Here is a 25780-nt window from a genome sequence, read left to right as displayed (position 1 = left end):
CTTTCTGGCTTCATCCCCTTTTCCCCCTTGTATACATAAACCCTCCGGCTAGACCTGCCTGCCTGCTCCAGGCCTTTCCGTTCTGCTGGTGCTCTCTGCCTGGGGGGCCTGTCCTCCTCCCTGACCTCCAAGGCTCAGGCTGGGCTTGCAGATCCAGTCTGACCTCGGGTTGGAAGTGAATAATATGGCCTTGGGCAGGTGGCTTAGCCTTTCTGTGCAATAGTGAAAATAAAAGGAGGTAAATTGCAGGGGACGACACCTGGGACAAGTTACCCCTCCCTTCCTCTAAGAAGTCTTTCCTGAGCAGCATCACCATTTTGGGATTTCTCCCTCCTTAAACTTTTAGAGCACAGAGCATTTCCAATTTTCAGCCACATACACACACACACAGACACACATACACACACAGTCTATAGTTATAAACTCATGGCATTTTATGTTGCTTAAAGGAATTTTGAGGACTTGTGTTTTTTTTCCAACTAAGACTTATAATGACTACAAGTTTGGGCACTTGGTTGATCAGTGTAAACAAATATTTGTGGAATAAGTCTAAATCCCACCCATCACAGGTTCTCCCTCTAGTCCCTAATGTGGTTTCTAGCATTTCCCGCTAGCATGGGTTTCCTCTTCTTCCTCTCGGCCTGCGCTACTGTCCCTACCAGCCCCCCTAGGACTTGACCACAATCAGTTCAGCCCCTCTCTGGATTTGGATCTCTTGTTGTCATTTTACATGTTTATGTCCTTTATAATTTCTTATGGAATGTAGGCAACCTTTAAGGGCTCAGCAAAGGTGGTGACTTTGCCTAGAGCTCTGCTGCCAGGATCCCCTCACTGTCCAAAATCTGAAGGAAAGTGAATGGCCTGAGATGGGCCTGGAAGCAGAAGCTGAGAAACAAGGGCCAAGTAAGAATATTTTAAGGGGAAGCTGGAAGCACTCTGCTTCCACAGGACAGGTGAACTGCTTCACTGGGAGGTACTTGGGAATAAACTTTTTACTTCTCTCTTGCAGTACTTCTTATAAGAGATTCATTCCCAGTAGATCCCCGTATTGTGTGCTGTATGAAAGAGGGAAGGAGGCATCTGTACTCTCCTTAGCCTCTGGAGGACCCAGTCTGATGGGGAAAGGACCCTGTATTGGTCTCCTGGGGCTGCCATAACAAATTGGGTGGTATAGAACAACAAAAATGTATTCTCTCACAGTTCTGGAGGCTAGAAGTCTAAAATCCAGGTGTCAGCAAGGCCATGCTCCCTCTGAAGGCTCCAGGAAAGACCCCTTCCATGCCTCTCCTGGCCTCTGGTGACTGTCGTCATCCTTGGTGTTCCTTGGCTTGTAAACACATCGCTCAAATCTCTGCCTTCAGCTTCACATGGTGCTCTTCTCCCTATGTGTCTCTGTGTCCCTGTGTCTCCACAGAGCCTTTAAAAAAATTATTTTACTTTCCAATTACAGTTTGCATTCAATTTGACTTTGTATACATATGCCCTTCTTATGAGAAGACCAATCATATTGGATTTCAGGCCTACCCTAATCCCATATGACCTCATCTTAACTAATTACATCTGCAAAGACCCTATTTCCAAATGAGATCACAGTCATAGGTACTGGGGGATTTGAATTTGAACATATCTTTTTGGGGGGAGGGCACAATTCAACCCATGACAGAGCTTACAGTGTTAAAGAGTTGAATCTGGTAGGGAGAAAAAACATGTGGAAAACTGGACTTAACACATCCAAAATTATATAAACCAGATGTAAAAGAGCATATCTTGGTAAAGCCTACAAATAACCTATTTTATACTATATGTACACATATGTACATATACATATACATTATGTATATATGTATTTTTTCCAGATAAAGACTCAAATGTGAAAAACAATAACCAACAACAATAAAACACTTAGAATAAAATGTAATAGTCTACCATGGGTAGAAGAAACCTTAAGTAAACAGAGAAGTTATAAAAGATAAAATGGACATACTTAACTCTGTAAAGCAATCAACAATCATGACAAGTAAGTCCAGGAAATATAAACTAAAGTAGTGATGAAATGTCACTACACCCACGAGACCAATAAAATGACAAGAAGTGATAACCCATTGTGGTGCGAATGCTTTGTACATTGTCAGGGGAAAGGTGAATTGTTGGAGCCTTTTTAGAAAGCAAGGTGGCAACCTTATTTGGATCCTGGTTAGAACGACTGCAAGAAAGCTGTTTTGTTTTGATATAATAGGGAAATGTGAACAGCAGCTAACCATTTGATGATATTAAGGAATTGGCTTTAAAATTTTAGGTGTGAGCATAGTATTACGATTAATTTTTAAAGAGTCCTTTCTTTTTTCTTAAAGGTTCATGATGAATATTTACTGTTAAAATGATATAACACCTGGAAATTTACTTCAGATAATCCAGGGAGCAAGGGGGTCAATGGCTGATGGTCTAAAGCAAGGGTCAGCACACTATATGCACAGCCAAATCCAGACTACCACCTGGCTTTTTTTTTTTTTTAAATATATCTTTATTGACTTCAGAGAGAGGAAAGGAGAGGGAGAGAGAGAGAGAGGTGGAAACATCAATGATGAGAGAGTCATTGATCGGCTGCCTCCTGCACGCCCCCGACTGGAGATCGAGCCCGCAACCCGGGCATGTGCCCTGACCGGGAATCGAACCCCGATCGCCTGGATCCTAGGCCGATGCTCAACCACTGAGCCACGTCTGGCCGGGCCCACCTGGCTTTTAAATAGTTTTATTGGCACACAGCCACACTCATTCGGTTGCATATTTGTTTAGTATTACTGAGGCTGGTTTTGCGCTATAGCAGCAGAGTTGAACAGTTGCAATGGAGACCATGTGGCCTGCAAAGCCTAAAATATTTACATACTTACTGGCTCTTTACAGAAAATCTTTGCCACCCCTCATCCATAAAGCATGTTGAGCTAAAAGTTTGTAGTGGTTGATTCTGGGGAATGATGATGCGAGGGCCCATTAGACTAGCCTTCATATTTATCTGTGTTTGGACTTCTCCATAATGAAAAGTTTAAAAAACAAAACAGAAACTTTGACCTAGTAATCTCATTCCTAGAAATCCATCCCTTGGAAATAAAAGCATCAATTAATAAGGATATATGTATAAGAGCATTTACTGTAATAGTTTACAGTAGTTTAAAAAAAAAACTGGAAATAAATTGCCTTCCAACACAGACATGCTTGTATAAATCACATCCACCCACGCCCTGGACTATGATGTCTTTTTAAAGAATGAACTAGAGTTTTGCCATTCTACTTGGTGAATTTTTCATGAGAAATTTTCAAGTGAGAAAAGCAAAATGTAGAAAAGTCTGTACATGACAGTCCGATTTTTGTAGAACAGTAGCAAAATTAACCTCTTTGGTGTGTACGGGTGAGTGTGCGTGCGTGTGTGTGTGTGTGTGTGTGTGTGTGTGATATGCATAGCAGGTTGTTAACATGGGTTGGGGTAGAATGATGTCTGTGGAAGGGAAGCAAAGCAAAACAGAAAAAAGAAAACTCTATACTTAAAAAACAGCCTACATGATATGATCCTGTATATGTGTTTCTGTAAGTTATATTCACAGGTATATGTGCTTTGCTAAATTAAGAGTTATGATTTTTTAAATAACTGGAAAGGAGAACATATTTTTAATGCCCTTTGATGTGAGGAAATAAAAGGGAATTTGGTTACGAGTTGGAAAGTGCCCAAGAGTGGAAAAACAAGAGACAAGAGTGACGTGGGCCAGCTAGGGGAGGCTCTGTGGAAGGTTCGAGTGGTGAGAGAGGGGCGGCTGGATGGTCTTTGAGCTGCAGTCACTCCCTGATCTCAGCGCCTCTTCTTCCTGCTCCCAGAGAAATAATGTTTCCCTGGGGGATGAAAAAGCATCCCTTTGTGCAGGCTTTAATTGCCATGCTGTTGTGCCAAGTGAATGAGTGGCAGGCGGGCACAGCAGCTGGGCTCAGGCAATGCCAGGCAGCAAAGCCCACTGCCTGAGGACAGCCTGGGCCAGCTGGCCTGGGAGCGCTGCCCACCTCTGCCCCCCTCTGCCCCCCACTGGGGGCCCTGCACTGGGACAGTGGGGCAGAAGGGTCTGTGGAAAGGAGAGAAGCCATTGGAGGGGGAGAAAAGGGTGGGCCCCTGGGGGAGTCTCAGCCACTCTCAGAAGCTGATTCATGTCATCCTCCCTTTCCCTCCCCCTCCCTCTTGTTTTGCAGACTGTCAGCATCAATAAGGCCATTAATACGCAGGAAGTGGCTGTAAAGGAAAAACACGCCAGAAATATCCTTTTGGATGTTGCTTGGAAGACCGACCCTGATAGGGGTCAAACTGTGGAGACTGAGGTCAGGGTGAGGAGCCTTGCTCAGACGCAGGAAGGGGAACCCCCACACAGGCCAGGCCCCTGCAGGCTTTGAACAACATCAATTGGCACCAAGGCTCTCAGACACCAAGGCTCATCAGGGTGGAAGGCACCGAAGTGGCCATGTAGCCCAGTCATTCGAGCTTACCAAAGATCCCACTCTCCTCCCAGGACTTCAGCTTTCCAGAACTGCCAAATCCTTTGAAGTTACTTTCCTTTGAGATGCTTCCTCAGGGCACTACAGTGATTCACTGCACCATCAAAGCACTCCAGGTCCTGTGCTTTGCCTGTAGGGCCACACTGACCGCTCCCTTGGGGACATGATCATCTCCCCTTCTCTGATCACAAAAGCAAAACAAAGGTCTCAGCTACAGTGGTTGGCCTTAAGCCAACACAGGGGTTCACCCTAAGCCAGAAAGGGAGAAGACAGGGACCTCAAGGTGGTTTAAGGTACCAGTGACTGGGAGGTTTTCACGACACTGCGTTGGCAGAAGCCCTGGATGACCACCATCGTGAGTCTGTGGCTTTGGAAAAAAGTACAGGCAGCACTCTGGCTGGTGGGTCCCTGAGGTATAGAGTTCAGGAGCTGGAGAGCTGAATCCCCGAAGGCTGAAGGAGGGGCAGAGCCTTTGTGTGTGTGCCAGGGACGGAGCAGGGCACCAGTCAGGGCAAGTGTAGGCTGGGCTTCTGTCTGGGAGGGGTAGCTCCTCCTTGCCTGAGCTCGTTATGGTGGCTGCACCACGGCCAGTCAGTCCTGAACAGTTTGTCTTGATGCCATCCCACCTCAGCCCCTGGAGGAGACTCTAGGTGAGATGCCCAGAACTGGCAGGGCCTCAGCATGTACTGCTCTTCACGGGAGTTAAAGATGCTTTGGTTGGAATTGGGGCTTTGCTGTGTGATGGGGGCTATAGAACCTCTCCCTGGTACTCCAGGGAGAGGTTCTGTGCATCTCTCCGATTCCCAATTTCTAAGTGGTAGATAAATGTTGAAAAGATCAACTCCTGCCCCACCAGTGTGGCTCAGCAATTGAGCATCGACTTGTGACCCAGGTGATCACAGTTCGATTCCCAGTCAGGGCACATGCCGGGGTTTCCGGGCCAGTCCCCAGTAGGGGGCGTGCAGGAGGCAGCTAATCAAGGACTCTCTCATCATTGATGTTTCTCTCTCTCCCTCTCCCTTCCTCTCTGAAATCAATAAAGACATTTTTTTTTTTTTTAAATATATCTTTATTGATTTCAGAGAGAGGAAAGGAGAGGGAGAGAGATAGAAACATCAATGATGAGAGAGTCATTGATCGGCTGCAGCCCGAAACCCGGGCATGTGCCCTGACCGGGAATCGAACCCTGATCACCTGGATCCTAGGTCGATGCTCAACCGCTGAGCCACACCCGGCTGGCCAAGACATATTTTTAAAAAAGAAAGAAAGAAAAGATCAACTCCTTACAGCAGGGTTTTTAAGCCTAGTTGATGACATAACAAAACATTTATTGTTTATCGATTCTTTTAAAGAGCATCACCTACTCTGATGCTTCTTAATTCAGAAATGATGTTCAGACATATGTTTATCCTGGGTGACTAACTGGAGAACAGGTTACCCCTTACCCACTACCACTATGGTATTTACTTCTAGAGGGCTGGGGACTGGGTCTTATTTTTCTTTATACCTGAGTGCCTTTTACAGTGCCTGATACATAATAGGTGCATTAAAATGCTTTTAAAATCAAAGTAGGACAGAAAGATCTCCTTGCCTCTTTCAAAGTCAGGGTGTCCAGCTAGCTCCACACCTGCTCCAGCCTGTTTCGGCAAACTGCTCTCTGGTAACCACAGTGTGAGAAGTCATTGAATGAGAGGGAGGACACTGTTCATCTCTTCTCTTGGCTTCCTTCTAGTCCAAGAGGCTGTGTTTTAGATGAAAACATAAATTATTTCAGAAATCATTCCAAGACCAAAAGTTGATTTCAGCCTCCAGACCCAAAAGTCTATGTTCAAGCCCACCCCTCTCAAAATGCAAATTTCAGTCTAGGGAAGGAACTTCATGATACCTTCTAGCTCAGAAGCAAAGCAACATGTGTCTGGGTGAGTCATATAGTTGTGACCTAAGGCAGATCTTTCTGTCCTAAATGGCATCGTGCTTCTTACCTGAGCCTCGATAAAGAACCTGAAGTTCCTGAGGAAAGAGCTATACTTGGGGTTGATGGTGCCCAGTTATTGGGTGTGTGAGGCCTGTTTAAGCAGACAATTACAAAAGGAATGTGGTCATCCTCTACTCAGCCCCAAAAGTTCTCACTAATTACAGAGGTCTGTGTGCTAACTTAAAAGCACGGAAGGCCAGGTGGACATTTATTACACACACACCATGGCGAGCAGTCCCTGGGTGGTGGGTACTGTTCAGAATTAGATCTCAGGAGGAAGTGGCCCCAGGATCCTCATATAGGGAGTTGAAGATGTAGGAGATAAAGGTACCCCTGAACAGGCCAGGAAGGTTTATAGAAGAGGTGGGGTGTCAGAGTCATTTTAAGTTTAGGGAAAAGACATTTTAAACAAAGACTGCTGCTTTCAGGACAAGAGCAGAGCGCCTAATGGAGAGGAGTCGGGTGCTTCTGGAGGAGGCGCCAACCAAATTATCTCCCTGCTAAAGGCAAACTGGGACCACTGCTGGCCCAGAGAGTACTTGTGCAAATTAGAAAAAGACACCCCTCCCAAAAGACATTGCCATCTCTGGGGAAATTATCTAATATAATGAATTATTAGAATGAGATACTTTATTGCCATCTGTCAAAAAATTGTCCAGATAAATGTACAGATTTGTGATGTCTCAGTTATAAGCAGTGTCCCCTCCTAGGTAGTGCCACTGTGCCCTGAACAACTGCACAACCCTCCGCAGTAGCCTGTTGCAGGCTCAGCCCCAAGGATCAAGGCAGGGCCTGTGCCTTTGTTTTCCATGACTCTCCCTCACCGTGCATACTGGGTACCCACCATGAGAAAGGGGCGCAGACCTTTTGGTCTGTTGTCAACCGGCTGCCCCTCTCCAGCAACGCTGTGCTCTGCTGGAAGTTCTGCCACGTGTTCCACAAGCTCCTCCGAGATGGACACCCAAATGTGAGTTCCTGGGGCCCCGGGGGATGGCCAGAGGGCCCGGGACTCATGTGGGGAAGGTGTGATTGCCTCGGCCACAAAGGCCTCCGTCCACTCCTGCACTGAGGGTGGCAACTGCCCCTTTCCCCTGGCCTTTTGGTTACTGATTAGAAGTGAGGCTGTCTCTCTCAAATCAGCCTCTCCATCCTACCTGAGACCCATTTTTACCACCCTTTATCTCCTCTCTTCTTATATGCCGTTCTCTTTTTTTCCCCAGGTCCTGAAGGACTCTTTGAGATACAAAAATGAATTGAGCGACATGAGCAGGATGTGGGTGAGTTTGGAGATTTGCGCAAGGGCTGCCCGTGCCTCCTTTTCCTTCCCCAGAGGCCACAGAGCGAGGACTATGGAATGGAACAAATTCATCTCTTTCCGCTTGTTTAGGATTTCTCTCATGAGCATCAGAGAGGGGTCAAGGGTGCCCCCAAATAGTACCATGAGACCCTCAGTCTTACCTGGGTCCCTGGCAGCTGTAGAGAAGTTCTAGGGCCTGGGAGCTTCTTCTGACAATGAAAGCTTATGTCACAATGTTCTCCATGCATTGGGATGCCTCAGCAGTGACATTGCCACAGTTCCCACATCTGTTTTTTACTGGTCCTATTGGGGTCACAGTACATTGAGAACTAGCATTCCCACTTAATGCCAGTGCCTTTTCTTTTCTGTCAAGGGATTCTCAGTGCCTTAAGATGAGGGAGGAGGTAGGTGACAATATCAGAATCAATTGAAAAGAGTGTTTTTATGCACGCACCAAAATTCCTCTAGATTCTGATATCCAAGGAGTATGTGTATGGATGGGAGCTAATCTGCATTTTGAAGAATCTCCCAGGTTGATTCTGATGTGTCCCTTTGCCCCCACTGGTAGAGAACTACTACTATAGCTCTTTCCTTCAAATTTTTACCTGTGTCTGTACTCACAAAATGTTAACAATTGTGTAGTCCAGTCTACCCATTATAGATAAGGAACTACAGCCCAGAGAGGGAAGCGGCTTTTCCTAGTCACAAGGCTGGTTCAACTGAACAAACCTGAGAGTTGTCCCCAAACCTCCCATTTGGATCTTAGAGAGCTTTCTATTAATCCCTAAACATGTAGAGCTTAGGTCTTTTTTCCTTTTTGTTAGAATTTGCCTGGTATGTCTTTTTCCATCCTTTTACTTTATACTTTTCTACATTTTTATGTCATAAAAATATCACTTGTACTAATAATTATTTGGATTTTTGTTGTTGTTGTACAGTCTTTATCTTTTAACTGTACATTTGCTCCATTTACATTTATTATAATGCACGATATGTTTAGATTTATACTCCCATCTTATTTTGTTCCGTCTGTTCTGTTTCAATATCTCTTGCCTTGCCTTCTATTGGATTGATTATTTTTTTCTCATTCCTTTTTTCTCTAATTGCTAGTTGGGAGTTTAAAAAAACCTCTGCTTTTATGTTGTATTTTTTGATATGTTATCTAATAATTGCAAAATGTGTGTTTAGTTTATCAAAGTCTAAAATTCATATCTTTATCTGTTTCCTGTATAGCACATTGACCTTAGAATATTTTAACTCCACTCCTTCTCAACTTGTATGTTATTGTCATGTATTTTAAGCTTGGTTATTTATTTCTTTTTAAACCCTATAAGGTATTTTATTTTAATTGTTTTATTCTGTATTCTTCACTTACTTATATCTTCCACTGAGATCACTTTCTTTCTGCCTAGATTATTTGCTTTAGAACTTCCTTTAGTAAAAGTCTGCTGGTGGCCAACAACTATTTTTACTTGTTTGAGAATGTCTTTATTTCACCCTCATTTATGGAACATATTTTCTCTGGGTTTAGAATTTTGGTATGACAGTTATTTTTCTCTCATCACATGGCAGATATTATTCAAGATATCCTTCCACTGACTTCTGGCTTTCATCATTTTCATGAAGTCTGCTGTCAGACTCACATTGCTCCTTTAAAGCTAATCTGTTTTTGTGTGTGTGTGTTTTTTTAATCAGGCCATTTTAAAGATCTTAATACATGTCTAGGTGTGATTCTTTGGACTACTTAAATCTGTGGGTTACTATCTTTAATTAGTTATGAAATATTCTCATTGTCTCTTCAAATATTGCCTTTGCTTCTCCATTCTGTCTTTCCTCTGAGACTTTGGTTAGAGTATGTTAGACTTTCTCACTTTATCCCCCATCTCACTTTAAACCGCTGTTTCATTTTTTTCTAACTCCTTGGCTCCATACTTCATTCTGGATAATTTCATTAGATCTGGCTTTCAGTTCACTTGTTACTTCTTCAGCTGGCTCTAATCTGATTGGCATTCTTCATAATGTCTTGCGCCCCACATATATTTTGAAACAGTCTCTTATTTGTTTAGACATATTAAATGTAGTGATTTCATATATCATTTTTTTATACTTCCATTACCTAAAGCCCTTAAGAGATCTGTTTCTGGCATCTGTTGTTTTGGGTGAATTTTGCTCATGCTATGTAATTTCTTTCTATGCTTAGTTATTTCTTACTGTGAGCTGCTCATTTTCCTTGGAATTTTATTTGTGGGAATTCTTTGGAGTCTGTAATAAAGACAGGTTCCTCCAGAGAGAATTGGTATTTGCTTCTGTTGAGATCACTCTAAGTTCACAGCTTAAGGTTTTGTGAATTCCAGGCAGAGCCCCTCAAGGGGTTCAATTCTCAGCAGCAGTTTTCTCCTCCCTCTAATCACAGCAGTGGTTCTGAGGCAGCAGATTTCCTCTGTAGTCCTCAGGGAGGACTCCTTCAGTGCAGAGTTACAGAAGTGTGTTATTTCCAATTTACCCTTAGTTCACCTGAACCAAGAAGGCAGCCTTTTAGCTCTTCCACTAAACTTTTCAATTTGGGCAGACCAGAGCCCTACCTCCTGCTTACCATCTGGCCCTTGAGGCCCAGAAAATCAAAGCTCAGGTTCACCTGTTCTGGCAAAGTCCTCTCCCCACCCCCACCCCCAACTCCATTACCCCAGTACTCCATTTACTCTCCAAGAATCTGTATTTACTCAGTCCCTGGCCTGAGGATTCCTTGCTCTCTTGTTAGTTCATTAATGCCTTCAAAACATTTTTAATATTTTCCCAATATTGTCAGTTTTCAGTGGGAAGGTCAACCCAGGTAGCTAGCCTGCCTTGTTATCCAAAATAGAATCCCTTTAGGTCTTTTTTCTTATGTATCTATTTCTCCCATTTGCCTAAGAGTTTCTGAAGTTAGAAACCTCTTTTGCTTTATTATTTTTCTAATTAAGACCTTATTTTTTTATATCAGTTTTAGGTTCACAGCAAAATTGACAAGAAAATACAAAGATTTCCTATATACCTCTTGCTACCCACCAAGACACACGGCATCCCCTATATCAAAATCCCCCACCAGAGTGGTACATTTGTTACAATCGATGAACCTACATTGACACATCATAATGTGTCAACTTTTGGGTGATTGATTACCCAAAGTTCATAGTTTACATTATAGTTCACGTGTGGTGTTGTGTATTCTATGGGCTTGGATAAATTTATAATGGCATATATCCATCATTATGGTATTATACAGAATATTTTCACTGACTTAAAAATCATCTATATTCCACCTATTCATCCCTCTCCATCCCTCTGCCCACAGCCCCTGGCAACCACTGGTCTTTTTACTGTCTCACAGCTTTACCTTTTCTAGAATGTCATATAATTGGAATTATATAGTATGTTGCCTTTTCAGATTGGCTTTTTTCACTTGACCATATACATTTAAGTTTCTTCCATATCTTTTCATGGAATGATAGCTCATTTCTTTTTAACATTCATTAATATTCCATTGTCAGGATATACAATTGATTTATCATTCTTCTACTGAAGGATATCTTGGTTGCTTCCAATTTGGGGGAATTATAAATAAAGCTGTAATGTTGGATTTTTAGTGGAAATAAGTTTTCAACTCCTTTGGGTAAAAATCAAGGAGCACTACTGCTGAAGCATGGTAAGAGTATGCTTAGTTCTGTTAGAAACTGCCAAACTGTCTTCCAAAGTGGCTGTACCATTTGCATCCCACCAGCAATGAATGAGAGTTCCTATTGCTCCACATCCTTACCAGCATTTGGTGTTGCCAGTGTTCTGGATCTTGGCCATTCTAACAGGTCTGTAGTGGTGTCTCATTGTTGTTTTAATTTGCATTTCCCTGTTGACGACATATGATGTGAAGCTTTTTTTTTTTTAATCCTCACCCGAGGAGATTTTTTTTTTTCCCATTGATTTTCAGAGAGAATGGAAGGGAGTGGGGAGAGGGAGAAATAGAGAGAAAGAGCAAGAGAGAAAAACATCAATATGAGAAAGACACATCCACTGGTTGCCTCTTGCACGCCCCCTATTGGGGGTAGGGATCAAACCTGCAACCCAGGTACAAGCCGTTGACCAGGAATCCAACCCTTAACCCTCCAGTGCACAGGCCGAGGCTCTAACCACTGAGCAACACCGGCCAGGGCTGAAGCATCTTTTTATTTGCTTATTTGCCATCTGTATTTTTATCGGTCCATTTTTTAGTTGGGTTGTTTGTTTTCTTATTATAGAGTTTTAAGAGGTTTTTTTTTTGTATATTTTGGACAGTAGTCCTTTATGAGTGTGTCTTTTGCAAATATTTTCCCCTAGTCTGTGGCTTACCTACTCATTCTCTTAATGTTGTCCTTTGCAGAGCACAAGTTGTGTGTGTTTTTTAAAATATATTTTTATTGATTTTTTTTAGAGAGAAGGAGAGAGAAACATCAATTGGCTGCCTCTTATACACTCCCTACTGGGGATTGAGTCCATAACCCAGGCATAAAACTTTTTACTTTTAATGAAGTCCAGCTTATAAATTTTTTTTTAATAGATTGTCTCTTTGGTGATGTGTCTAAAAAGTCATCACCATACTCAAGGTCACCTAGGTTTTCTACTGTATTATCTTCTAGGAGTTTTATAGTTATGTGTTTTACACTTAAGCCTATGATCCATTCATTCATCTTTTACTTTTTGATCCTGCACATTTTCATGTGAAAGATAGCTGTCTTTGATGGTGAGAATATTTTTGCTTCCTTTTTTGCTTTTCAGTACTTTCCATTTTTTTTATAATAAACAGGTATAATGTAAAAATTAATAAGATGTGAGTTTTCATAGAAAATTAATACATTATGAAACACTCATTTCTGGCATTTGGTATTTTTAACCTCTGATTACTCAACTCTCTTTGGTGCCTTTTGAGGTATGTTTCAACTGGGTTTCTTTAGAGGATATAAATGCATTTAAAAGAAAACAGAAGTTAAAACTCATGTGGGAGCCACAGCTATTCAGTTGGAGAGTTCTTTGTGTCCCTATTTCCCTTCTCTTTTGTATATAACTAGTTCCCAGCATTACTCTGCCAATCATAGCTTCCTCCCAAGCACCCAGGACGTGAGTGCATGGGCAGACTCAATGGGAAGGCTTGTTCTTCACCTCCTAGCATTGGTCCCATTTCATATCCCCACCCTATGCCTAATACTATAGATGCTCTTAGTCCATTGAAGTCCATCTGGAGGAGGTGTTTCCTCTTCTGTACTTAGAGAGACAGAGGGAAGGAAATATCCCATAGCCAGACTGATTACTAAGAGCAGGAAACTTAAAATTATTAAACAAGAAGTCCTTGTTCAGAATTTATCCAAAGAAAGTCCTCTTGTTTGTACTTAAGATTATACTGTAAGAATAAATGGTAGGGAGTTGGTTTGATAAATTATAGTACATATTTATAATGTACTGGGCAGTCACTAAAAATAATGATACAGAATAAAATTTAAGAAGATAGAAAAATTGCAGTAAAAATTACAGGGGAAAAAAAGGCAAGTTGATTCCATTTTATATTTTAAAATAAAGGTGGAGCACAGAGGGTTTTCAGGCAGTAAAACTACTCTGTATGATAATGTAATGGTGATACATGTCATTATATTTGTCAAAATTATCAAAATCCATAGGATGTACAATATCAAGAGTGAACCCTAATATCAAATTTCTTTTGGGTGATAGTGATGTGTCAATGTAAGTTCATCAGTTGTAACAAATGTCCCACTCTGGTGTTTGGGGTGTTACCAGTGGGGGAGGTTGTGTATGTGCAAGGGGTATATAGGAAATCTCTGTATTTTCTGTTTGATTTGATGTGAAGCTAAAACTACTCTAAAAAATAAAGTCTATTTAAATTGAAAAAAGAAACTAAATAACATTTTGTACCTAAGAGCGTTAGCCTTGATTATATCTGGTGTTTAGATTAAGGGTGATTTGTTCACATATATACTTTTCCATATTTTCCAAATTGTTAACAATGGACATTTGTTCTTTTCATAATCAAAAATACATATTTTTAAAAATGAAATCCTGGCTGTAGGTCTTTCAGCTCAGGTGTTCTTAGTGCTCTACTTTCTTTCCTTTACCTGAAAGGGCCATCTGAGTGAGGGGTATGGACAGCTCTGCAGCATCTACCTCAAACTGCTGAGAACGAAGATGGAATACCACGCCAAAGTGAGTCTTCGCTGGCGGTGCTGCGCTCTGCCTGCCCCCCTTCTCCCCGCCCCGCCCTCCCCTGCTCCTCAGACCCCCATGGCCTTAACTGTCAGGTCTTTCAGGCAACAGGACAGCCTGGCTTCTCAGGGAGTATTTAGATCATCTCCCAGCTGTGTGAGAGAAAACATTTTATAGCACAACTGCAGTCAGGCCCTGGGATGTGGCCTGTGTCTTCTGCACCTTTTGTCCCCCTTTTTGGAAATAGAGGGAGAAACCCTATCCAGTAGGTTGCCCTGTGAAAATGTTTTAGAAGCACTGGCTTTACTGTTAGTAACACCAGTTCCTTCCATTTATATAGTGAGTTTCCCCACAGACCCTTCTTTTAATCAATATATGACCTTTAGTCAGGATTTCTTATGCAACTAATGTATGTAAAACTGTGAGCTCGATACCAAGTGACATTTAAGAATAAGAAAAAAGGGCCTGGCCGGTGTGGCTCAGTGGTTGAGCGTTGACCCTGCACCAAGAGGTCACTGGTTCTATTCACTGTCGGGGCACATGCCTGCTTTCTGCTTTCGGGCTCTATCCCCAGCGGGAGGGTGCAGGAGGCAGTTGATGTTTCTGTCTCATCAATGTTTCTCTCTCTCTCTCCCTCTCCCTTCCTCTCTCTCAAAAGTCAGTAAAAACATATTTTTTTTTGAAAAAAGAATAAGGAAAATGGGTCTGTTCTTTAGGCATTTACAGCTTCGCTGGAGAGAGGCCAGCACACTCGAAGCAGCCTTGTGTAGTGCGAAGCAGTTGTGTGTGCCTGTGCCCGTGCCCGTGGAAAAGGGCCAGGCGTTCTGACGTGACTGAGGGGTGTGGTGTTTGGAGGGCAACATGAAGGAAGTGGGGCTTGAGGTGGACCTTGAAGGACAGGTGTGGTGCAAATAGGTGGTGGGGACGGATGGCATGCCAGGCGGGAGAGAAAGCCGCCTGAATTAGGGAGCTGGCAGTAGAAATGGAGAAGGAAGGAGAGTTAAGAGAAAGGAACATAATTTAGTGTCTTTTATCTCTATTATCTTTTATGAACTTCGTAGCTTTGAGCTATTGAATCCATCCTTCTCTGTTAAACCTTTTTTAGTCTGTTAAACCTCCCACAACCTTACAAAGTAGGTATTATTACATCCTAGGAAAATGAAACTCAAAGAGTGGCTGAGTCCCTTCCCTGAGTCACATAGCTTCTCAGTGGTGAGGTGGAGATTTGAACCCAGGCCCGAATGACACTATAGCCCGTGCTGCACAGTGGCCAGCCTTACTTCCCCTCATGTCTCATCAAGTGCCTGCCAAGGGCCAGACTAGTAGGCTCTGAAGACAGAAAAGTGAATAGACTTCGCCTTCGTTACAAGAGAAGTGGTAGGGAGAGAAGATAGACTGCAGTAAAGATGAGAATTGAGAGAAGCAGAAGGTGGTACAAAAGCACATAAGGAGGCATCTAACCCAAACTCAACCAGGTAGGCTTCTCAGAGGCAGTGTGACACCTGAGCTCAGTCGTAGGGTATTACTGTTGTCTGTGCTGCATAACACATCACCCCAAACTTGGTGGCTTGTACCAACAATCCTTTGCTATCTCTCACACTTTTTGTTGGTCAGGAGTTCTGGAAGGGCTCAGCGGGGCAGTTCTGGCCAGAGGTCTCATGCAGATGCAGTCGGATGCTCGCTGGGGCTGCAACAGTGGGGGGCTGCCCTGCCATCTTTCTCTTCCCTGAGGCTCAGGGCTAGTCAGGGCTTCCTCGCAGCCTGGTAAAGTTTCCCAAGGGAACAAGTGGAAGGACATGGCATTTTGTTGTTGTTAATCCTCACCAGAGGATTTTTTTTTTTTCGTTTTTATTTTTTAGAGAGAGTGGAAGGGAGGGAGGGGGAGAGAGAGAGAGAGAAACATCAATGTGAGAGAGACACACCAATTGGTTGCCTCCCACATGCACCTCAACTGGGACCGGGGATAAAACCTGCAACCCTTTGGTACAGGGGCCGACGCTCTAATCACTGAGCCACACCAGCTAGGGCTATATAGAGAGCCTTTGAGGTGCCATGTTCTGACTTCCTTTCTCTGCTTTCCTTCCAGAATCCCAGGTTCCCAGGCAACCTTCAGATGAGTGACCGGCAGCTGGACGAGGCTGGAGAGAGTGATGTTAACAACTTGTAAGTGACTATCCTTGTGCTCTGGACCCAGGGGGTAGAAAGCTTCTGTAGAATTTCTCACTTCTCGTTAGGGTCACAAGGGGCCTAATGGTAGGGGCTCGGCTGGGGTGGGGACTAAAGCTCCTGGGTGACTTGGCTTCAGGGCCACTTCCTGCTGGCACCTTATCCAGAACCCTTCCAGGCTGTCTCACACTCCAGGCTCTATCCTCTGTTCCCCTCCACCCTCCCAATTCAGTGTGATACCTGCCCTCTCCCTTTGCCACTGTCTGTTGAATTTATCGCACTTGATCTTTAAATGGCCTTAATACCCACTTAGGTGGGAGCTAAGAATTGGAGCTTATGTGTGTGTGTGTGTCCATCCATGCACACATGCATTGGGGGCAGAAGTAGCAGCACAAAGTGTGGGGGAAGGGACAGGTGAAGTGCTGGCTTGGGCTGTGGGTATAAGCTCTCTTTCCTCTTGGGTCCAGTTTCCAGCTAACAGTGGAGATGTTCGACTACTTGGAGTGCGAACTTAACCTCTTCCAAACTGGTGAGTCTTTCCCTCCCATCTGGCCCAGGCTTTCGTGGGAATTGCCTAATTCCCAGCCTTATTCCCTGCTTGGACCAGCCAGGCTCGTACCCCTCTCCCTACAAGCTGCACAGCACAGGGCCAGGAAAATGGGGACTGCAGGCTCTCCATCCCTCATGCAGAGGCTGAAGCTCTTGAGCATTTTCAGAATCATTGATTTCATATCTGAGCAGAATGACCACACTCCTTGGCCTACTGGCTTCATCCCTGAAGTCTAGGCCTCCAAGAGCCCAAAGACAAGTCTGACCTCTTTGACAGCCCATGGACTGTGGCCCTATCATTGGCTGGTCCTTCGACCAACCCAGTCTGCTACTCAGCCAGGCCAACACTCAGGCTGAATTTCCACAAGAAGGGGGCTGCTATCTGCTGTTTGGTCAGTAGCCAGCTTACCCAAGTCCACATGAGAAGTCCTGATTCCCTAGTTGGGGAGTACTTCCGGGCTCCCTCCTGCTGAGAGTTCTGGTGACTAGGCCATCAGCCCCTAACACTTCCTGATAAGACTTGGGAGGGAAGCAGCTGGTTCCTTCGTCTCCTGTGTCCTCTCTTTCCCACACCTCCTTGTATGGCTCCCCCTTCTATCCCTGGGGAACGGAAGAGCAGTTTTCTAAGACTCAGGATGTTCTACGACAAGTGTCCAGCTCTGTGAAAGTGCATTCCAGACCACAGCTCTTTGTGTACAAGCTTGGCGACCTCAGCATTTGGGCATGTAGGGCCCACTCCTGGGGCTTTGATTCTCACTAAAGACAGAAACTCTCTCACCCTAAATTGCAACATTTTTCAGCATGTTCATCTGTGCAGCAAATACAACTGGCCAGTTAATTCCAGCTGTACTGGGCCTCTGACAGGGTAGCAAACTCTTTATTACTTTCACCAGTCAGTTCAGTGCAGGATGTAGTCAGGAACACCAGAAACAGTGGCAGACTATGGTTTGCGGGAGAAATAAGAAATCACTTGGCCTACTAGCAACCTATTTGAGCAGAGTCTTCTACAAAAGTCAGTAGAGAAGTAAAAATGAAGCAAAATTCATTTCCTGCTCTAAAGCATTGCCAGCAAGGTAGGAGAAATGGTATAGAGGCATTTTGTTTTGTTTTGATTTTAATGCATTAATAATATTTGCATAAACGTATACAAACAACTACACACTAACCTTTCAGTTATTTAGCTTTGGGCAGGAAGGATCTATGTAGATAAGTCAGAATTCATTGGCATTCAGCTTTAGAATGTGCTTAATTTGAATGCAGGTATGAGTGATATTCTAGGAATTGTCGTCCTTGGGAGAGTCAGTCTAGAAGTTGCCACTTAGCTGACTCCGCTCCCTTCCAGCAGCTCTGGCCTCCTTCTCAGAGTCTGCCTGCCAGTGCGGCAGTGGTTGGGGAAAACAAGGCGCTATTTCAGCCTTTGAAGCTGTCCCTTCCAGCTGCTGACAGACTGTTGGAGTAAGAGTAAGCCAAGGTGTGATGACACCCGCCAGGATGTGAGGAGGCTGCGGGAATGAATTTGTGGTGCAGGCAAATGCCCCACGCCAGGTGGCCAGCTCACTCCCACCTCCCGTGATACCTGGCTCTGTTTTTATCTGCATTGTTCACTTGTATTATTACCACTAGATGCTGAGCTCCTCCTCAGAATCAGGAACCGTGCCCTACTCATCTCTGTTCTAACCCAGTACCTGGTCTATAGCAAGCGCTCAACAGCAGAGTTCAAGGATGCTTGCCTTAGATGAGCAGCAGTGAAGAAACAGCAGGTGAACAGAGTTCATAACATGGTGTCAGCATCCAGCTGAATGCTCTGGGCTTATTGGAGTGATTAGCTACTTAGAGTTTTCTAAAGGAGAGCTCCCTGAGCCTTGGCACAAACCTTGGTGGCAAATGTTGGTGGCTTTCTTGTCCCTGAAGGAGCCCTGATTTGGAATCAAGAGCCCTCTTCTACATGTCTCCCTGCCCCCGGTTACCTACTGTGTGATGCATTAGTCATGAGGGCTGGTGTTGAAAGAAGTCTCTCCAGCTTCTGAGTCCTGGTCTATGACTCCAAGGTTCCAGTTGGTACCCTCAGAAGGGTGCCACTGGGTTTCAGCTCTGGGAAACAGACCAATTACAATTAACATTTATTTTAAGCACTTGCAGTGGTTCTTACGCTATGGTCCCTGGACCAGCAGTGTCAGCATCACCTAAAAAACTTGTTAGAAAAGCAGACGTTCAGGTCCCAACCCAGACATAGTGAATCTGGGGCTGAGATCCAGGAATCGGTGTTTTAACAAGGCCCCTAGGTCTGCACTGTCCAATATGGCAGCCACTGGCCACGTGCGACTATTTAAATTAGTTACAGTTAACATTAAAAAGTGAGGTCCTCAGTTGCACTAGCCATATTTCAGGCACTTAGTAGGCACATGTGGCTCGCATATTGGACATCATACATGGAACACTTCCATCACAGAATTCAACTGGACAGTGCTACTAGGTGATTTTGAAGCTTGCTAAAGTTTGAGAACCACTGAGCTAGAAAATACAGCTTTTAACTGGCTGCACAGTAGAATCACCTGGGGGGCTTTTGAAACCTACTGATGCTCCAGGCCAATTAAAACAGAATGGGGATGTGGGGGAGTTGCAGGCAGACATTAGTAGTTTTTAAATTTCTCCAGATCATTCTAATCAATCTCAAAGCCAAAGTTTAGAACCACTGCACAGTGCTACACACTTCCCACAATGTTTTCATTTAATCTTTACAAGGCCCTTATGAGGTATGTGCTATTAGAACCATCTGCATTTTACAGAAACTCATCTGGTGGCACAGAGAGGCTAAGTAACTTGGCCATGCTCACACTGCTCTAGATGTTACTGGATGCCAAGGGGCATTCCTGGAAAGCAGTATTAGGCCTGGAGATGGAGCAGTCTGTGATTCCCTGCCAGAGTGGAGCCTAAGGAAGCCAGTAGACTTGGGGATGGCCGCCTTGCAGGGACAGCTGCTTTTAATTTGTGTCAAGAAAAGCTGCCTTTTAATTAGAACCGTTTGGGAATTTTTTTTCAGCTGCCAGACTGAGCCAGTTAACAGGGATTAGTGCAGTCAGGGAGGGCCAAGCACAGCAGCTCTGGGTTTTCCTCCGGGGCAGTCCCACTCGCTGAGGGACTGCAGGGAATGTCTTTCGTTGCCAGCCATGTGTGGAGTTCTGGAGGTGGTGGGCAGCTGCTGCAGGCAGGAAATCAGCCCTAGCCACTGGTGTGCGCCGAGTCCACAGCCAGGCATCTGGTTGCGTGGTTTAGGAGCAAGGTGCAGGGGTTAATGTGCAGGGGTCTCAGGAGCACGACACTGAGGGAGCAACTTGCTTCTGGAACTTGGGATTGTGGAGGGCAGTACTTCTATTGGCCTGCTCCAAGGACCTCCATCAGCTTTTGACCCTGACGGTCATCCTCCCAGGCCCTGCCCTTGGTCCTTGCAGGCTCTCCAGTCATCCACGCAGAGCTCTGGCACATCCCCTCATTTGCCGCCCCAACAACCCTGTGCAAGCCACCAGGAATCCAAGGCTGACTTACTCCCTTCCTCGTGTTCTGATCAGTGTTTGATATTCCCCACGTATTAACTAACTGTTTCCACCACCAGACCGGGTGCTTCTCAGGGTCAGGGTTACCATCTGACTGTGTTCATGCATGAGAGGAAGGCCTGGATTGGCTATCTCAGCAGCCCCTTCAATCTTGAAAGTCCGATGTCCCATAGATCTGAGGGCTTCCCTTGAACAAGAGCTCTCTCCTCGTTACTATTAAATCAGAAACTGGAAAATGATGTGTTCGGTCTTTCTGATCAGCCTGGGAGCAGAGGCCACGAAGCTCCTCTAGGAGGGATTCTCCTTTAGGTGCTCCACCAGGCTATGGGTAAATCTCCTTTCTCGGCGTCCACGGGGCTGTGCACAGAAGAGCAGAGTTCACCTATTCAAGACATGTGGAGCACCTTGGCCTGTAGGAGCACAGGCCTCTGGTCTGGCCATTGCTGGCCAACCCTGACCTGGCCACAGATCCCTGGGATGCTGTCTTTTAACTCTCCATCTCTCAGCAAAACCAGTCCTTGACTTTGTGACCCCTTCAAGTCAGCCATCAGTTTCCTCAGCTTTGTAACGGGTATCTTTAATTACCCCGTAGGAGTGGCGTAAGGTTTAATGAAATGCATTAAGTGTGATAGTGTATGCACAGAATGGGTCCTCAGTGTATGCAAGACCCCTCCCTGCCTTCTGCCCCTCTGAGAAGGTCACCTATAGTTTCCTAGCTCCACTGCCTCTCTCCCCCTTTTATCTTCTAGTGTTCAACTCCCTGGACATGTCCCGTTCTGTGTCAGTGACAACCGCTGGGCAGTGCCGCCTCGCCCCGCTGATCCAGGTCATATTGGACTGTAGTCACCTCTATGATTACACTGTCAAGCTTCTCTTCAAACTCCACTCCTGTGAGTATACCGGTGAGATCTTCTCTGAGCTTCTGGCTGGAAGAAGGATCTCAGCCTGAGGATGTCTCTGCAGAAATGCAGTTCCTCAGTGACCTGAGCTTTCAGCCTGTTCCAAACAGCCCTGAGGCTCCCAGCCAGCTTGAGAAGAGCAGGGTGCGAGCTTTGGTGTACCCAGTGAAGCACCTGGCTTGCCATAGCGGCGTCTCAGGGTGGTCCTCTGCCCGTACCCCTAGCTTTACCTCATCTCCATCCATATGTGTCATGTATTCTGTGAACCACACAAATGATAAAGGATCTGGCCTCGACCCACAGCAGCAAAGACAGTGGTTTCCAAAGTGTTCAACACAATCTCTGTACAAATGGAATTTTGTAGAGAAATATAAAATACAAAACAGCTGCCCGAGTAAATGGAGGGTCAGGTCAACCCTGACCTAGCCACAGATCCCTGGGATGCTTTTGCAGAATCTATTTTGGCGATTACTGGTCCTATGGATGTTCTTATACTTTCGAGTGCTTCTTGTTTAAAACTATGTGTGTGGGTCCTGCTCCTGCATGGTCTGCATTCATATGTCTGGTGGGTTCAGGGGTCTGCATTATTAAACCATATCCCAGATGAATCATGTAGGTAGTGCCTAGGCCACACTCCAAGGTGGCCACTGTGAAGGGTGCACACATGCAGAAGGTGTGGATGATGGAAAACCAAGAAAAATCAAGACATGAATGGATCCTAGCAAGGTTTATTTTAGAATTCTCAGGCAAGGGACACTCTGGAGCTGTGGTCACTGATGAGGAATGGATCTGGTTACTTGGGACAAGGGAGTCAGCATCACTCTGATGAATCCAGGAGGGTTTGGTGGAAGGGAGGTTGGAATTTGATGTTCAAAGGTTAGAATGGCTTTGGAGCAGGTGAACAGGTCTGAAGGGAGCAGAGGTTGTACTAAATTCCAAGAGAAGGCAGGCAGTTACGTAGAAGCTCTGAATACAGATGAACTTGTAATTGTTTATAAAATGCTATGGAACCCAGTTGCCCACTAGAATATCCCCACTTTCTTATAAAGTGGTAAGTTATCAGAAGAGACAGGTAATTAAGTATTTGGGTTTAAAGACCTTTAAAGACAGAGCAACACACAAGACCCTCACTGATGGCCTGTGGGCAGAACTGTGTGGCCTGGGGAAAGAGTGGGACAGACACTCTATACAATATATACTTTTCTAAAAATTAAATTTTACTGTAGAATAGTTTAGATCTACAGAAAAGTTGCAGATAGTTCAGAGAGTTCCCATATATCCCCAACCCAGTTTCCTCTATTGTCAACGTCTTAGATTAGTATGATATATTTGTCATAACTAATGAACTGATATTGATACATTATTATTAACTGAAGTCCGTACTTCATTCAGGTTTCCATAGTTTTTACCTAAAGTCCTTTTTCGGCCCTAGGATCTCATTTAGGATACCACATTACAATCAGTTACATCTCCTTAGTCTCTTCTTGGCTGTGACAGTTACTTGGACTTTCCTTGTTTTTGATGACTTTGACAGTTTTGAGGAGTTCTGGTCAGATATCTTTATAGAATGGCCCTCAATTTGAGTATGTCTGATGCTTTTCTCGTGACTGGACTAGGGTTCTGGGAGACAGGTCACTGAGATAAAGTGCCATTTCCACTGCTGTATACTTTTGCTATTTTGAATGATCATACCTTGCACGTGTATTACCTCTTTATACCAAATGAATATATCACCTATTCAATAATATTTAAATTTTAAAATACAACAAAAAAATAAAAGGTTGTCTGAGTTGTGCTCTATAACTGAAATGCACAGAATCACACAATCTGTGAAATGAAAGGACCTTAGAGAGCCCACTCAGGAGGAGGCTCGCCCTACAAGGCTGCTGCTTGTCCCACATCACAGAGTTAGCAGGGCCAAGTGGGCACTGGACCTAATCCTCCAAGTCACAGTCCCATGGTCTTGCCTCTGACAGGCATCCTCTCGGGCAGGCTCTATGGGTTTCTTCCAGACTGTCTGCACTGGGCCTCACCCAGTGCACCCAGTGCAAACACCTCTGGGAAGAACCCTCATCCCCCTCCCTCTGGGGCCAGCTGTGGTCATTCTGCTGCTTGGCCAGGTCCCCACTGCTTCTTCTGTGGTCAGTCCACTGTGCGCAGCATGGCTTGCATTTCAAGAGCAAACAGAAGGAAAGATTTAGAGGATAAGCGCCCAGACTCCCTGCTGGTCCCGATGAGCCTCCTTGGATACCAGTCTTGGGGCGCTCTAGGCCAGGAATACCCACCTGCAGGGGTGGCCACAAGCCCCAGAATGGATGGTCCCCTGTGGCTTGACCTGCCCTCTGGTCCTCCTCTTCCCTCTGACTCTTTTCCAATTTCTCCCAGGTCTCCCAGCCGACACTCTGCAAGGCCACCGGGACCGTTTCATGGAGCAGTTCACAAAGTAAGTGGCTTAAGTGATAGAAATGAAGACGAATCAGAAAAGTGCCATAAAAGCAATCCATGCACAAGCACTTGCTTTAAAATAATTGAAGGGTGAAGGTATTTGCACTTTAAAGCAATAACGTAAAGAGAAAGAACTAGGAGGCTGGCAAACCTTCCAGTGCCTGGGGAAGCTGTCGTTTCGCTAGTAAATCCCGGAGAAGCACGCAGGAGGTGCTTTCATTCACCACCTGCGTCGTGCCCAGGGCTTCACCTTCACTTCTCTTTCTCCCTAAGCTCTTGTGGTCTTATACCAGGTACATGTTGGCAACTCCCAAATCTGTATGTCTAGCGAACCTTCCCTCTGAACTGCAGTCTCACAGACCCAATTGTCCATGTGACATCTCTACACCAAGCTTAACTCTCAAACTGAACTCTAGGTTTTCCTCCAGAAACATTTTTCTCCTAGTCTTTTCTATCTCTGTAAATACTGCCGCCGTCCATTTAGGCTGGAAATGTAGAACTCACCATTTTCCTCATCCCCCATATCCAGTCCATTCGCAGGTTTAGTTGATACCCTACAAATACATCTTGGCTCTGGTCATATCTCCTCCCATCTCTTCGGCTGCCATGGTTGTCTGCCAGGACCTCCAATATTGACAGGATGCCCTAGGCTTCCACTCCGCCCGCCCGCCTGCAATCCTATGCTCACCCAGCAGTTAGAACATCCTTGTAAAAATGTAAATCCCTTGCTCAGAACCTTTCAGGGCTTCTGATTACACTGAGAATAAAAGCCACGCTCTTCTTTACAAGACCCTGCATGATCTGGCCCCTGCCTGGTTCTCTGACCTTGTCTCCAGAGCTCAACATGTTTCAGCCACAAGGGGTCCTCCTCTGTCCAGTTTCTGGAACAGACTCAGGGCACTCCTCCCTCAGGGCCTTCATATTGCTGTTCCCTCTCCTGGGGACACTGTTCCCTCTCCTGGGGATTCTCTTCTCCCAGCCTGACCAGCTCCAGGTCATCTTTGGTCACCTACTCTCAGGCAATCTTTGGTCACCTTATTTGAATAGGTTTTCTTCCCCACACCCTGATCCTCCAACCTCACCTCACATAGCAACCTGTTTATTTCCTTCATCATTCTTAGCACAACTTTATTTGTTTGACTGTCTTGTCTGTTATATCCCTAGCACCTGATACATAGCAATTAAGCATATAGTATTTAATAAATATTTGAATGAATTAATGAGCTAATAAGCCAACTATCTAGTCTAGGAGGAAGAGTAGGTAGTTGATTTATTAGCTCAAGAGGAAGAGCTTGTTTGAGAGGCTAATTATTCTTGTGCATTTGGAACAGAAAATTGGTGGCTGGTAAAAAGTACAGCTCATTTTTCAATTAAGTGTGCCCAAGAGGAGAAGGAATTGAATGGAGATAGGAGAACCGAGGGAGCCCAGGAGGGAATCAGCTTAGCAGGGTTTATTTTGACACTCCTGTTTTTCCTATTAATTTCTTCTTCCTTGACAACAGGAAAAGCATAGCTCCCAAATCCCAGCCTAGGCTTCTCCTGCTGCTGGTTCCCCAGCAGCGATCAGAGGACAAGTTCAGGATTGTACTAACCTCCTGATTTCCTTGTCCCATTTGAAAAGGCTCATCTGTTTATTCTGTAACAAATGACTTACTAAACCCTAGGAGACAGGCCCTGGGGCTGATTTCCTGGAATGTTAAATTCCAGTAGCTTTTGAAAGTGGTAGAGCCTATTAATGTTGGCTCCATCCCAGGAGGGAGATGTGTGATCAGGTGATTTTTATTTCCTTTAATTTTTTTCTAGCTTATGAAAACATCTCCCGTGACTTTCTTTTCTAAGGTGTCACTGTCTGCCCTCTAATTCTGGGAAAGCAGCAATGACATCACAGGGATAGCCCTAACTTGGGGTCTGAGGGCTGTCATGAGACCCTAGGGGTTTAGTCTATTGGGCTAAGCTGGAGAAAATTCTCTGTTGCAGAGAGCAGGTGCTGAGATTCATGACCCTCTTTCATCTCAGAAAATTTGTCTGGTGCTCTCAGTTTTCATGGCCTTCAATGTTTAGATTCAAAATAGAGACTTGAGGATGAAAAAAATTTGATTGCTTCATTCCCATATTCATCCAAGATGATACAGCATAACCAGTTTTTCTCCAG

At 44.7% G+C, this 25780-nt stretch overlaps 1 protein-coding gene across 3 annotated transcripts in view; it reads left to right on the top strand.

The window, feature by feature from the left end:
- HIP1 (huntingtin interacting protein 1) overlaps nucleotides 1-25780 on the top strand; it is a 136852-nt gene that overhangs the window by 87183 nt on the left and 23889 nt on the right. For all 3 annotated transcript variants that reach the window (XM_081133480.1, XM_081133481.1, XM_081133482.1), the window contains exons 2-9: nucleotides 4228-4291; nucleotides 7327-7469; nucleotides 7723-7779; nucleotides 13938-14018; nucleotides 16105-16181; nucleotides 16652-16713; nucleotides 21034-21174; nucleotides 23569-23626. In XM_081133480.1, coding sequence (XP_080989606.1) covers nucleotides 4228-4291; nucleotides 7327-7469; nucleotides 7723-7779; nucleotides 13938-14018; nucleotides 16105-16181; nucleotides 16652-16713; nucleotides 21034-21174; nucleotides 23569-23626 — 683 coding nt within the window. The remainder of the gene's footprint in view (nucleotides 1-4227; nucleotides 4292-7326; nucleotides 7470-7722; nucleotides 7780-13937; nucleotides 14019-16104; nucleotides 16182-16651; nucleotides 16714-21033; nucleotides 21175-23568; nucleotides 23627-25780) is intronic.

This window comes from Miniopterus schreibersii (genome assembly GCF_964146895.1).
Source record: "Miniopterus schreibersii genome assembly, chromosome: 3".
In the NCBI taxonomy this organism is placed as follows: Eukaryota; Metazoa; Chordata; class Mammalia; order Chiroptera; family Miniopteridae; genus Miniopterus; species Miniopterus schreibersii.
Note: the sequence above shows the minus strand (reverse complement) of the source record. Positions and strands in the feature narration are given on the sequence as shown.